Source organism: Aplysia californica, unplaced genomic scaffold, assembly GCF_000002075.1.
Source record: "Aplysia californica isolate F4 #8 unplaced genomic scaffold, AplCal3.0 scaffold00212, whole genome shotgun sequence".
Taxonomy (NCBI): domain Eukaryota; kingdom Metazoa; phylum Mollusca; class Gastropoda; order Aplysiida; family Aplysiidae; genus Aplysia; species Aplysia californica.
The window spans coordinates 911884-925047 of NW_004797482.1; the positions used below are offsets into that span (position 1 = coordinate 911884).

Genomic DNA, 13164 nt, shown 5'->3' on the forward strand with positions numbered 1-13164 from the left:
TCCCCCTTTTGCTCCTCCTCTGGGATCCTAACTCTTTCTGCAGCCTTTATACTGCTACTCCTTGGCTCCTTCTTACTGCTATCTTTCAGACACATCCCTTATCTTAGGATTGATAAAATATAACACCTAACCTTCTCGGATAAGGGCAAAAAATCCCAAAGGTCCCGTGTGCAGGATGGGCGTGTTAAAGATCCCGTGGTAGTCCAAAATCAATAAGCGTAGGCTTCCTCTGCCACCCGGGAAAAATCCCAAATTATTTCCTACCAAACTGAACATGTCTAATGTGTCCCGCGTGCTCTTAATATGACCTTTTGCGGTAGCGAGCACCGTAAAACACTTACCCAGAACAAACTAGACTAGGCAAGATTAAACAGAGTGATTTGTCTTTTTTTTTCTTGGCACCGCAGACAGACGAAAGTAAACCAGACAAAATCATGACACCGCTGACGTAGTTTATGCAGTTGCGAGCGCCTTAGAACCCTTACTAGAAAAAAACAAACCAACTAAAAGAATGTCGACTGGGTAAACCAAAAAAAAAATGTTTTAAATGTCGAAATAGGTCCACAGAGAATTTAATCTCCGAGCTGATATTGTTTCACACTTCACGTCGTGTATGCCGGGGGCGATTTCGTATCGAACCGGACAGAATCGTATTCGAGAAACGTACCTTGTCTCTTCTTGGTTCTCTATTCGAAACAGTTCGATTACTTTCACAAAACAAGTTTACAGTAAGACATCTGCGGTGTAACGATTAGAAGGCAGTTTGCTGTCTCACGCAGGAGCCCCCAGTTCGCTTCCCAAGTGAGGATAATAATCAATTATAGAATACTTGAATCTATCTGCTGGAATGTTGTATCCCTCTCAGCCCAGTTTGGCACTTGAAGGCGAGGCTAAAACCTGCCCGTCAAATAATCGTTTCCCTTTTAATTTTCGTTTTTAAGAGGACGGTAATCCATCCACTAGATATAATCAAGGCCCGGATTTCTCCAGACCTCATCAGCTTCAGCAATGTCAATCCCGCTAACTAGGGGGCACAAGGCCGCCTCCCAAATAATCTAAATGATTGTGTGGTAGAGGACGTAAATAATAATCAATTCATGATAAATCTGGTCAAAACTTTGTAGCTGTTATCATACAGTACAGTAACCATATTTGCTAGTGAGTTGCAACATTTTCTCTTACAGGATTTTCAGAAATGCTGATCTGGTGGTTTATTTCTAGTTTGGCCTTCGATTGAAACAAGGGGGCTAGGCCGAAAAAGGCTGTTTTGAGAAAATCGAAGGTAAAGCTCTTGACCCTTGTTCAGTTTTTTTAAAAGACAAAGAGAGTTTTCTCTATAACCACACAAATATATACACACCAATGAAACAAACTTCTCCTATAGGTACTGTGCAGATAGAACTATGTAATTTTAGGGTAGCGATATATTTAATGCAAAACAGTCTCGCAAGGTGTCAGTCCTCATTGCTGGTAAGGCACTACACAATTTGAGCCACCGACAAAGATCTGAGTCTGTATATTTGTAAGCTTGTATAAGGTCCATGAGTGATAGCATTATACAAAATCCTTTTGCCAAGTGAAATTTTTAAATGTGAAACGTGCTGGCAAAATGAGTTACTTCTTGGATTCGAGCCCTATTGAAATAAGTACATCACGCTTATAAGTTTAAAAAAAACTTAAGTATGAAATAATAACAGGCCTGTTACACTTACAGAATCTTATATGGCATCAATTTAAAAAAGCTACAAATTTGGCCCAAGTGCTGGGTTTTTTTTTGCCAATACCTCCATATGTGAATTGCAAGAAGTAAGTCAATAGTCAGCGCGCCTCACAAATAACTAGTATCAAAGATAATGAATAACAAGATAGGCCACTCAGCCAAAAAAGTGTCCGCAGGAAGTATGCTCTTTGCTTCAGATGGCGCTGCAGTCTGTTTTGAAGCTCTCTTTCGTTTTTCCAGAAGAAGAATAGGAATAGCACCTCCTTGCGTGCGCAGATCGACTGCTGTTCATCAGCAGTTCGGGTACGTTCAGTGCGGAGTTTTAGTTTTTTTTATATATTTTAATGACCTCTCGCCTTTCATTCTAAAGTCAAATTAAACGAAGAAAACCATCACCCTTTCCTCCGGAAGAGGTTTTTTGTCAGCGTAACCATTTTAAAAAAGCGTTCTTCCGAAATTTATCCCAAAACTTGCTAGTTTCACTTTTATTTTTTAAAACTCAAGTAGGGTAACTCTGTTCGCAAAGAGTGCGCTTTTGTGAAGAGGGCGCCACCAAATTTTGAGGACACTTTTTTAATTGGCTCAAAGAGAGAAGTGGCCCATCTTGTTATGTACTATCATTGCTAGTATTGAGCATGAATGAAAGAATCGAATACAAATAGTTCAACCTCGAAAAAACTACTGAACCCTGTAGGTCGCTCTCGTACACTGGAGCAAAAAGTCTTAGACTGCAGACGTTGAAGTTTAAACAAATCTTTACAGCACTGCACAACCTTTCATGAACTTCCGCTGTTTTAAGAGTTACCAACGTCCTCAACAAGTTGTATTGTGTTCTGTCACAAATCAAATTCAAAGACTGCCACTCTTCATATTGATCTCCATTGTGTTGACAAAAAAAATCCCCACCCATAAATACATAGAACATAAATGAAAGTCATTACTGAGAGACAAATCAGGAATTTATCAATACTATTTTATAGGGGTCTTTTGTTTTGTGGGGGGGGGGGGGGGTTCTTTTGCTTTGTTTTGTTTCTTTGACATGTTTTTTAAGTCTACAGTTAAAGGCCCTGGATATTTTCGACAGGACTTGAAAAAACTGAAACTGTTGTTTGTCGTTGCAAAACAATGCCACCAACCACCTGAAGTGCCAGAGTTTGTGTGAGCTCACGGCTGTAAAGGACGCAACTATTGTGCATGGCCAGGGGTTTCAAACTCAAATTACCTGGGGAGGGGGGGGGAGGCGGCAATGGATGTAGAGTGTGGATGGGCCTGGATCGAAGAATGTTCTACATTTTATAAACCGTTGCTAACAAATACAAACAGAAGTGTAACTGAGCTGCTGTTCTTTTTCTATATTAAATTAACAGCAGTTCAGAATATTATTTGTATAAACGTTTCTTAGCCTAGGTTTCTCTTACCTACTCCTTACTGCCAGAGACCCGATAGCGCTTCCTCTTATAGAACTGTGATCTGATAAACGCATATTTGTCCATTATTGCGGGAAAATTATTTATTCCACTAACGAATTCAACATGTCGAAAGCCATCTTGAGATATCAATATGAAAGCCTAATTGTGACTAGTTTTTTTAAAATAGTAAATTAGAATTTGGATTTTTAAAACGCATTTGCTTCCAATGTGATCTGATAAAACACTGTTCAGAGATGACTTGATGAAACGCACTTTTATCCTTGCGTATCGATCGTCCACATCACTTGGGATCTGATAAAATACATTTTTCTTTCCGAGATAGACAAAAAAAGCGATTTATCAGATCACAGTTGAATGGCTGTTAACTCATTGAAGACGCTTTTTCTGGTCATTCGTCAACGCTTGAAGATGCTCTGTTTTGGGACATAACTTCATCGGTAAAACATATTTTTATATTTTATTTCCTTTATCTGAAACGTTAAAAGGCTTGAAATAGTGTGCATACTAGGAAATATGCAAACTTATTCTTCTGATTTGTGTATGATGGTTCAAAATGTGCCAAAATGTTGACCTTTCTCTGCAACTAATCGGATATATTTATGTGTCCGTTACGTCCCCAAAGAGTTAAATGCGTATAAGAAAATGGGTGCGGGCCACATTAACACTAACGTTTGATGCCAAGAAGAGACCGCGAAACATCGTGCGTCATGTCGGCTTCAATGAGCTCGCGGGCTGCAAGTTTGAAACCACTGTTCACGACGTGTGCAAATGAATTATGTCAGATAATAGCTCGAGTCTGCTCGATTAATCGAAGGCTTGGGTGGGAGCAGCGGACAGCTTGCGCCAGAGACTTGCGAGCAGGCTTGTGGTTTGCTTTGTCTGCCGCTCGCAACCTAGTGGAACTTCCGGTGAGTTGTGACTCGAGGTGGCTGTCGGTAGATTTCGGAAGACTTCGGTGGATTTTAGAAGCGCTTAGTAGATTTCTTTCGGTAGATTTCGGTTCATTTTGGTAGATTTCAATATATACGACACAGTACAGCAAGTGTCTTGACGTTGTGAACTCTTGTGGCTGTGGACTCAGTACATAATACAGAGGATTCTGGTTCTTTGCGTCGAGAGGCTTGCTCCAAAAGTGCAAGGTTGGTTGGGTTTTTTTCATAGTCGGGCAGAAAAAAAGAGTTCTATTCTATGCACTTAAAAATTAATAATGGATCCGCTTTTCCTATGATACAAAGACAGATTGTTTTTATTTGCACGGGTCAAGGGCTTCGTCGTCGCACACAAAAGACCTCAGTTCGATTCCCGTGGGGGGAGAAATATTTACTGAGAACCTCCGTCTTTCTGGTCGGCTGTTGTTCCCTCTCAGCCCAGGTTGGCCCTGATATTGGGTTGAAGTAGGCCTAGCCCGTCTCATAAATGTTCTATACTATGTCATTGGGAGTGTAAAACATCTACAAAATAAGCTACATACATACGATACAAAAGAAAATCACAATAAACCATGGAGTTTTCTATTTTAAGATAATATAAGTCTACTTATACAAGATTACCACGCTTCTTCTCACTATATTATTATTATCCATTTGCTCAGCTGTTTAAGGGCGGGAAGTTAAAAATAGCTTCGGCTCTCTACATCTAGCACCAAAAATAGCACAGCCTCTCCTTTCTTCACGGTTCAAAATTCACACTGCGAGCGGTCTTGATGCTCGTTGCTACAAACAAGTCATGGCAGGCATAGCAAGTCATGGGGCACAAAGCAAGTCATGGGTTACAAGTGGCTTGCAGGCTGCGAGCAAGCAAGTCATGGGGCACAAAGCAAGTCATGGGGCACAAAGCAAGTCATGGGTTACAAGTGGCTTGCAGGCTGCGAGCAAGCAAGTCATGGGGCACAAAGCAAGTCATGGGGCACGAACGGCTTGCTGTGCTGCGAGCGAGATTTGAGACTTGCCTGCCGCGCTGTGAGCGGGTCTCTCTCTCTCTCTCTCTCTCTCTCTCTCTCTCTCTCTCTCTCTCTCTCTCTCTCTCTCTCTCTCTCTCTCTCTCTCTCTCTCTCTCTCTTTCTGACGTAGGTGGCTTCGCGGATTGCAAGCTGGGTGTGGGGAGGATGAGGGGGTCCGACACGAGTGGCTTCGCGGATTGTTAGTATGTACTAGTAGTGTTGTAGACTTGAAGCTTAGGCTAGACTCTCTAGCGTGTAACACGCTGGTGAAATAATGAAATCCTTTCTTTGTCGTCAATCTATGATTTTACTTTACGGCCTGATATTTAGCACTTTGCTAATGCCTGGTAATAAACTCTCTCACTTTCTGTCTGTCTGTTTGTCAGTTTGTCTGTCTGTCTTTCTGGCTGTCTGTCTGTCTGCTTGTAGGTCGGTCTGCCCCCCCTCTCTCTCTCTCTCTCTCTCTCTCTCTCTCTCTCTCTCTCTCTCTCTCTCTCTCTCTCTCTCTCTCTCTCTCTCTCTCTCTCTCTCTCTCTCTCTCTCTCTCTTTCTTCCTCTCTCTCCTAGGTAGACTGGTGCATTTTAAAAATGTTTTCTTTGTGATAGAGTGGCATTGCCAGTGAGGCTCGCATTACTAGCAGCAAACTGTTATTTAAATTCTTCGTCATTATTATGACGTCTTATCTTAGGGTCGATGGGATGCCTCTAAAATTTTCTCTCACAGAAAGGCAAAATTATTTCATTATTCACGTATATATTTTTCTACATGGTCTGTTATAGTCCAATTAACCCCCGGGGGGGTGCCACTGACTGAAGTGTCTTTAGGCCATTCCCATAAGGGGGGGGGGGGGCATTTCTCGTTCATGCACAGTAGAATTGTAAATGGGCTAATTCATCAAAGTCATGCTCATAACTGTGCCTGATCTACAACAGGGAACTGCTGTTTTTTCTTTTCCACTCCTTACTATAGTCATTTTTTTCCTCTGCGTCTTTGTATGTTTGCCACTTTCTTGTGACCTGCTATTTCCGGGGTACCTTGATAATCAAAGCAGACTTTGTGCTGTTGAAGCTAGAGAGGTGAACAGAGTAAGCCTTATTCCCTGTTAAGACTTCTCTGTTGACATCCACCCCTATCCAGTGTCTGACCACTAACACCCAGATAACAGATTGCTCTAAAAAAAAAAATTAATTTTTTTGAAGACAATAAACATTCCTTGTTCCCTCAAATAAAAACATCATGGGTGGTTGGCGGGTGCTCTGGTGTGGTTTGCTTCTTCTTTCCGATCAAACATCTATCGTCCTTATCTCTCCTTCTTCTTTTTTATGTTTGTTACTCTCTTGTAACACCTCTAACCTTCTGGCGCTCATATGACCTGATGCAGTTGCGAGCGCCGTAAAACCTCTACTAAAACTAAAAAAATAAAACATCAGTCAGAAGTAAAAGACCTAAACTTCTGATCTGAAACAAGGAAAGATACCGAAGGTCATTTTTACCATCATCAATCAAAATTATTCCATCCTAACCATCTTGTTACAAGTATTCATATTATGACCTTAGAGCATGCTTCAGAATAACATTGAGTAGTGTGTATCTAGCTTAGGATTATTATTGTTTATATTACTTTGTATTTATATTATGCATGTGACTGTAAGCCTGCGCGTGTGTGTATGTTTGTGTGTATGTGCATGCGTGTGTGTGTGTGTGTGTGTGTGTGTGTGTGTGTGTGTGTGCGTGTGTGTGCGCGCGTGGGCGTGTATGTATGTGTATTCGTGGTGAAATACCAAACCAATGTCCAATGACCTGGACAATGAAGATCTGTATTATCTTATTTTATAATGTCGGGGGTTCCTAAATGAATCCGTTATTCGAATAAAGACATCACGGAGCATCTTATAAAATTACGCAGTTTCGTTGTGTCGTTACTTCTTTCTTAGTTTTTATTTCATTCAAAAAATTGCAAGTGCCAATGTCATGGTTCTGATTTGGGGGCTTTCCTTTGCTTCAAGTTTTTGAAAAATCAAATAATGACTTATGGCTTGTGCAATAACGCTAGTAATAAATGTGAGTCGCAACGTCGTGGAATCAGGCGCTCGTCATTTTTTTGGCATATGGTGTTATTGGTTTTTATAAAGCCTGTTCATTTGTCTCCCTTTTAGTGAAAAAAATACCCATCTATCTTAAATAAAATATAGATATATGCGATTGAAAGAGGTCAAAGTCACCTGGTTTCAAAGGTAAAATTAGTGAGAAAATGGCTGCTAAAGTTTGGTAACTTCCATAGCCTGAGAGTCCTTGGAAACTAAAAATTTACATTTGTTTGTGCCTTTTATCAATGTTTTTCAGTAAAATCGACACAAAAATGTGTTTCTTTGAATCGATATAAAAGGTGTTGAGTCAAAAGAAGAAAATTTGAAAAAAGAATAGCCCATCGGCCAAAATAAAATGCGGATATCTTTGATTTTCATCATTTTGACGAGCGCCTGAGTTCACCACGAAGCCTCACATGACATATTGACTGCAAGGTATTTGCAACCCACAAAAATTCACAACGATTTTACATATATGTCAAGGGAAGTAAGTCTTTTAGCACCCTACCTTTGTCAAAAACAGTGGGATTTGATTACACGATTACATCCCTTCGTTAGCTTTCATCAGATGAAAACTGTGTAGGAGAATCAGGAAAGGGATAATCCAGTCGACTTTTCTGTCATTGGGACCAAGACGAACATTACAGTTTTTGTTAACACCTCGGTAGCCTCTGACTCTGGAATCCACTTCTCCAGTGAATACGACGCAGATAACAAATAATACAAAGAAAGAGGGGGGAAATTTAAACAAAGAAGGAAACTTCTCAAAGGAGGTGTAGGAAGATCCACTCCAGCGAAAAGTAAGCAATCAACATGTATCTGTGTTGGACGTTCAACTCTTTCTGTTCCGGGCTTTATCAACACAGAGTAGAAAACAAAGCTATGCATCGATGCATGGGTCCTTTGAAGTTAACTGGCTTGAAGTTGGATATCCGGGAGAAGCAAGAAAATTATATGTAAGGCAGTGTGGTGAAATCAGGCGCACGTCAAAACAGGGAAAACGAAGAAACTAGCATTTTTCTGGACGTTGGGCAATTTTATTTTTTTAATTTTTTTTTTTTGCTCAACACCTTTCATGGCCTGTTAAAATCAGATTTCTGTGTGGACGTTACAGAAAAACGAAAAACACAGGCACCAGATATGCAAATTTCCTGTTTCCAAGGACACTCAAACTTTGGAAGTCTCGAAACTTTGGCAGACATTTTCTAGCTAATTTTACCCCTCACACCAGGCTACACCCACCTCTTTCAATCGCAAATATCCTGACTTCTGTTCAAGATAGACGGGTATTTCTTTCGCCAAATTCAAGACAAATGAACAAGCTTTAAGATGTTATTTATAACTCTATATGCCCAAAAATTTTCCAGCGCCTGACTCCACCGTGTCACAACACATATGCCTTGAACTTGACTGTTTTGTCCAAGACTTGGAGCTTCCATGGCCGCCGTAGCCTATCAGTCTCACTGCAGTCGACTGCGAGTGCAAACTTTTCTACCGTGTCCTTCAATCGGTTCCAAGTAGAGACAAACGTATCACTGCGCCGTGGAAACAGGCGCTCGTCAATTTTGGGGTTATTGGTATATTCTGAAAGTTGATTTACTTGCTTTGCTTTTGATAGAAAAAAAAATCCGTTATCTTGAAAACAAGTCAAGATATTTGCGATTGAAGGAGGTAGGGGTCACCTGTTTTCAGGGGTAAATTTAGTGAAAAATGGCTGCCAAATTTTTGTTATTTCCTCAGCTTGACAGTCAATGGAAACAGAAAATGTATTTGTTATGCCTTTAATCAACACTTTTCAGTGCTATCCGCACAGGAATAAGGTCTTTAATGGACATGGAAGGTGTTGAGCCAAAAAAATAAAAATTCAATAAAAATTCCGAAACCTGCGGAAAATGCCAGTTTCTAAAGTTTCATAATTTTGACAAGTGCCTGAGTTCTCAACGATGTCTCACAAATGTACTTCGTGGTGAACCGGAGTTATGTCAGACCAGACAGACTTGGACATCCAAACACAAATCCATTGTTGTATCTTAAACTCTTTCTGTGCCACGCTTTATCAACGCTTAATAAAACACAGTAAAAAGAAAAAGAAAAAGTGATACGTTGGTGTGTGGACACTAAAGAGTTGACTGACTTGAGGTTGGAGTACCTGAGAGAGGAGCAACATGCACACATTCGACATCAGTTCCGACGAGACGAAGGGAAAAGTTGCTAGCGTCAAACAACAACAGAAAGTACATTTCTGAAGTAAAAAAAGGAAGTTCTGACCAGTGAATTGCGCATGTATCGGTCATTTAATCAGAAATTCAATATAAAGACATTATTCTCATAGACAATCAATTATTTTAGACGTTTGTGAAGTCTGAGAGTTTTCTTGGGTTTTTATTATGTGATTATACATAATGCTCCACAATACAAGTAGTTCACATTTTTCCCTCGAAGCAAAAGTAAAATGCTGAAAGGAAAAAAAATGTGAACAAATAGGAAATCTAATACATGCAATGCACATTTGAAGGGCTCCATATCAAAATGCACAGTTTCCATTTACTGTAAAACTCAGAAAATTAAAGAATAAAATCGGATTTTTTAAAGAAGGGAAAACAAAATCTCATTACACTAAATATCGATGGATATAGAGCAATCAGAGAAGAAAAATAATTCTCACGACAACTCTTATCATAGTTGTTTTGGTTTTTTTAGTGGAGAGTTTTCTGGAAACGCCTAGAGTTGGCGCGTTAGTGAGGTTTTCAATGGAACCCTTCACGTGCACATCCTTAAAACTGTTGTACAGGTTGAACGAACTGTCGTTCATACCGTCTTATGACTGCAGAGGCAGTTGTTAAAGTTCACTTTATTTCTGCCTCAAAAAGTCAATTAGCTAGCATATCGCATGGCAAAACAGAAATTGCACTTATGTACGACTAGCAAACAGCAATATTGACAAGTACGGGTACCGTATATAAGAGCGTACTGCCGTCTTCGATGATCTAGCTAAGAACACAACATAGACTTCAATTACACGTTTAATATCCTAGACCATGTTATTTGCTCTCTATGAAAAGTTCGCTGCAGTGATGCACACTGTGGACGCGCAAGTGAAGGGCAAAACGCCAGTCTCTGTGTGCCCAACCTTTCCCTCCTCGTCCTTCATTTGGCTCCAAACAGCCAAAAGGCGCGCTCCGTGGAGAACCCAAAATGCGTCAGAGGGTACAGGCTTAGATACTTATTATAATACAAACAAGTCTTTGGCTAAGAACGACAACAGCTATCTAGCCCCAGTATCACCGAGTTATCTTCACTACCACTATAATGTTTTCTCCTATTCTGCAGTTTTTCAAGGTGGCATTTCGTTCATAGACTGCGAGCTCAGAGCTTCCGTTCGCATGTTAAGTTCCTTCACGTCTTCTAGAAGATTCTTCAGTTCACGTTTTCTGATCTCCTGTTGTTTGATAGATTTCTTCAATGAAGTCTCCGTGTACAAGTTGTGGCTAGGTGGCCGACTACGTTCCTCGGCCTTACCAGGGGTAACCCTGTCTACGTCCGGACTAGCAGCATTGAAGATAATGTTGGGCATATCAACGACTATACGTTTCCGTTGAGGAATGTTGGGTATTTCGTCATCAGAGAGCGCGTATACGTCATTTTCCCGGCGCACAATGTCCAAGGCGCTGTTGTCGATATCGTGCTCGTCGATTTTCCTGTGTCGAGATTGTCTCGCGCGACTTCTCGACTTCTGCTTGAAGGATAACGTGTGAGCGCGTGTATTCCCATCAGAATCGTACTCGTCGAACCTTTCTGATCCCTCTCGATACAGACTCGGCAGGCGAATAGACATGAGGTCCGCGTCCGACTCGTCTTCAGAAGCAGCAGTCGCGTGATCTGTGTTGGTTGTACTACCCGGTCGGTGTGGTACGTAGCTGATTCTCTGGGGCGTCTGTCCCACACCGTTAGCCAGAGGAGGACAGAACCCGTCGGTACCGAACGATTTTATGTTACTGCCATTCAATTTAGACATGCCCTGTCGTAACTTACGTTGTAAACTCACAGGGCTCCTGGACAGCAGTTGTCTGCTTCGCTTTTTCGTAGGCTCCGAGACAAGAGAGCCTTTTCCTCCAGCATTTCCACCAGAAGTATCGCTAACATTGTCTTTGCCCACGTAGTATTCATAACAAAAATCCTGCATGGTGTCCGTGTCCACTGCAGGTAGGTTTTGGTCTTCAGGATGTTTTTGGTTTTGCGTACTCCATCGCCCCTCTCCTGGCTCTGAGTTAAATAAGATATGTCTTTGCAGACTCGGGGCCCCTTCTTTGGAAACACTGGCGTGAGAGAAGGGCGGCGAGGATTCGCTTCCCGGAAGTCCGTCGCTGTTGAGAAGGAAAGGGCTGACCAGATGTCCTTGGGGTGATGGTTTAGGCAAGCGGTTGCGTTTCTTCAGTAAGGCTTTGGTGTTGGGTTCCAGGTTTTCCTGCTGTTTCAGCGACTTCCGGCCGATGTTGGGTATGCTGGAGCTGGGTGGAGGCAGACGTTGTAGGTTGTTGTTAACTGTCTCGTTCACCTGGAGAGTGGTAAAATAGATACACAAAAGCATTTTTAGTTTGAGTATAGAGAAGTACTTGACACAAAAAGAGTTATAAGGTGCAAATAAAAGAAACAATACTTATTGTGTGTGAGTGTTTTAGCGCGTGTAACCCGCACCTTACACTATATGCTTCCAGTTAAACTACGCGTATTTCTCAGTGTTTGATGTCTTGGCGGTGATTGTAGTTGAAAAACGCATAGAGAATACTGCAGACCATGGATATAAGCTGTATAAATGAAATTGTTCACATTCAACATTATAAAGAAGTAGGATCTATCAGTGGCCCCCTTCAAGCACTTATTCACTATTCAGAGGAACAGAAAGGGGAAGGTTTGGAGTTGGAGGAATACGTGAGATTGAAAAGGCAGGGAGATTTGGGAAGTGTTTAAACACAGTGATGGTTGACCTTACCAGAGATTTACCACATTTTTTATAACAATAACTGTAATTGGATAATATGAGAGATCATAGCTGGGTACATCTATTTGGTTTGGGGGGGGAGGGGGAGGGGGGCGTAACAAAATGAATGAACGAGTCAGGGATGAATAGCCACCTGCTGCTTCAGTGTGTCACAGACAGACTGGTCGACAACTTTACTGACTGTTAAAAAATAGGAACGTCACGTTTTCATACCATTAAGGTTACAAGGATAAGTACAATCGAAACATGAATAAATCTGGAAATTGCATCAACATTATATATCATACATATCATTCGAACACCTTCAGAAAGCCCAGCTGAAGCTTCACAAGAAAGTCACGGCAATGGAAGCCACGGGGAGCACGAGGCAGGGGTAGGCCACGGGAAACATGGGGGAGATGCGCAGAAAGGGACATAAGAGAGATGAATCTCACTTGGAACGAGCTAGGAAGGATGGCCCTGGACAGAGATAAATGGAAGGAGCTTGTATGTGGCCTATACCCTTCCAGGGGTGAAAGACACTGATGATGATATTATTCGAAAATAGACACTGTTAACAGATCCCAAAAACAACTTAATATCGGTTTCATTCTACGATATCTACGCTGCATGCAGTTCAACCCCCTGAAATTTCTCACTTCGTAAATCTCTCTTCCCCCAACTCTCCTCCCACCCATCTCCTCTGCCTCTCACCTTCTTTCACCCTTGCATGTAAGCACGTCATTTAAAACATAATAAAATACAAACGAACCTACAATTCTAGTACAACACTGCCCCAACATTCAGCACAATAATTAAATGTGCAGGAATTTGTTCACGCATGAAAAAAAAACCCTGCTAAAAGAGATTGCAATTAGAACAATCTTCTTCTTCTTCTTCTTTTTCTTCTTCTTCTCTTCCTCTTCCTCTTCCTCCTGCTCCTCCTCCTCCTCCTCCTCCTCCTTTTCCTCCTCCTCCTCCTCTTCCTCCTCCTCCTCCTCCTCCTCCT

At 41.4% G+C, this 13164-nt stretch overlaps 1 protein-coding gene across 1 annotated transcript in view; it reads right to left on the reverse strand.

Annotated features, from left to right (window-relative positions):
• Window positions 1–9452: 9452 nt before the first annotated feature.
• The window catches only part of LOC106011913, a gene marked incomplete in the record, with an annotated part of 31675 nt that continues 27963 nt past the window's right edge, over window positions 9453–13164 (reverse strand). The window contains 1 exon segment of the mRNA XM_013083128.2: window positions 9453–11734. Coding sequence (XP_012938582.1) covers window positions 10512–11734 — 1223 coding nt within the window.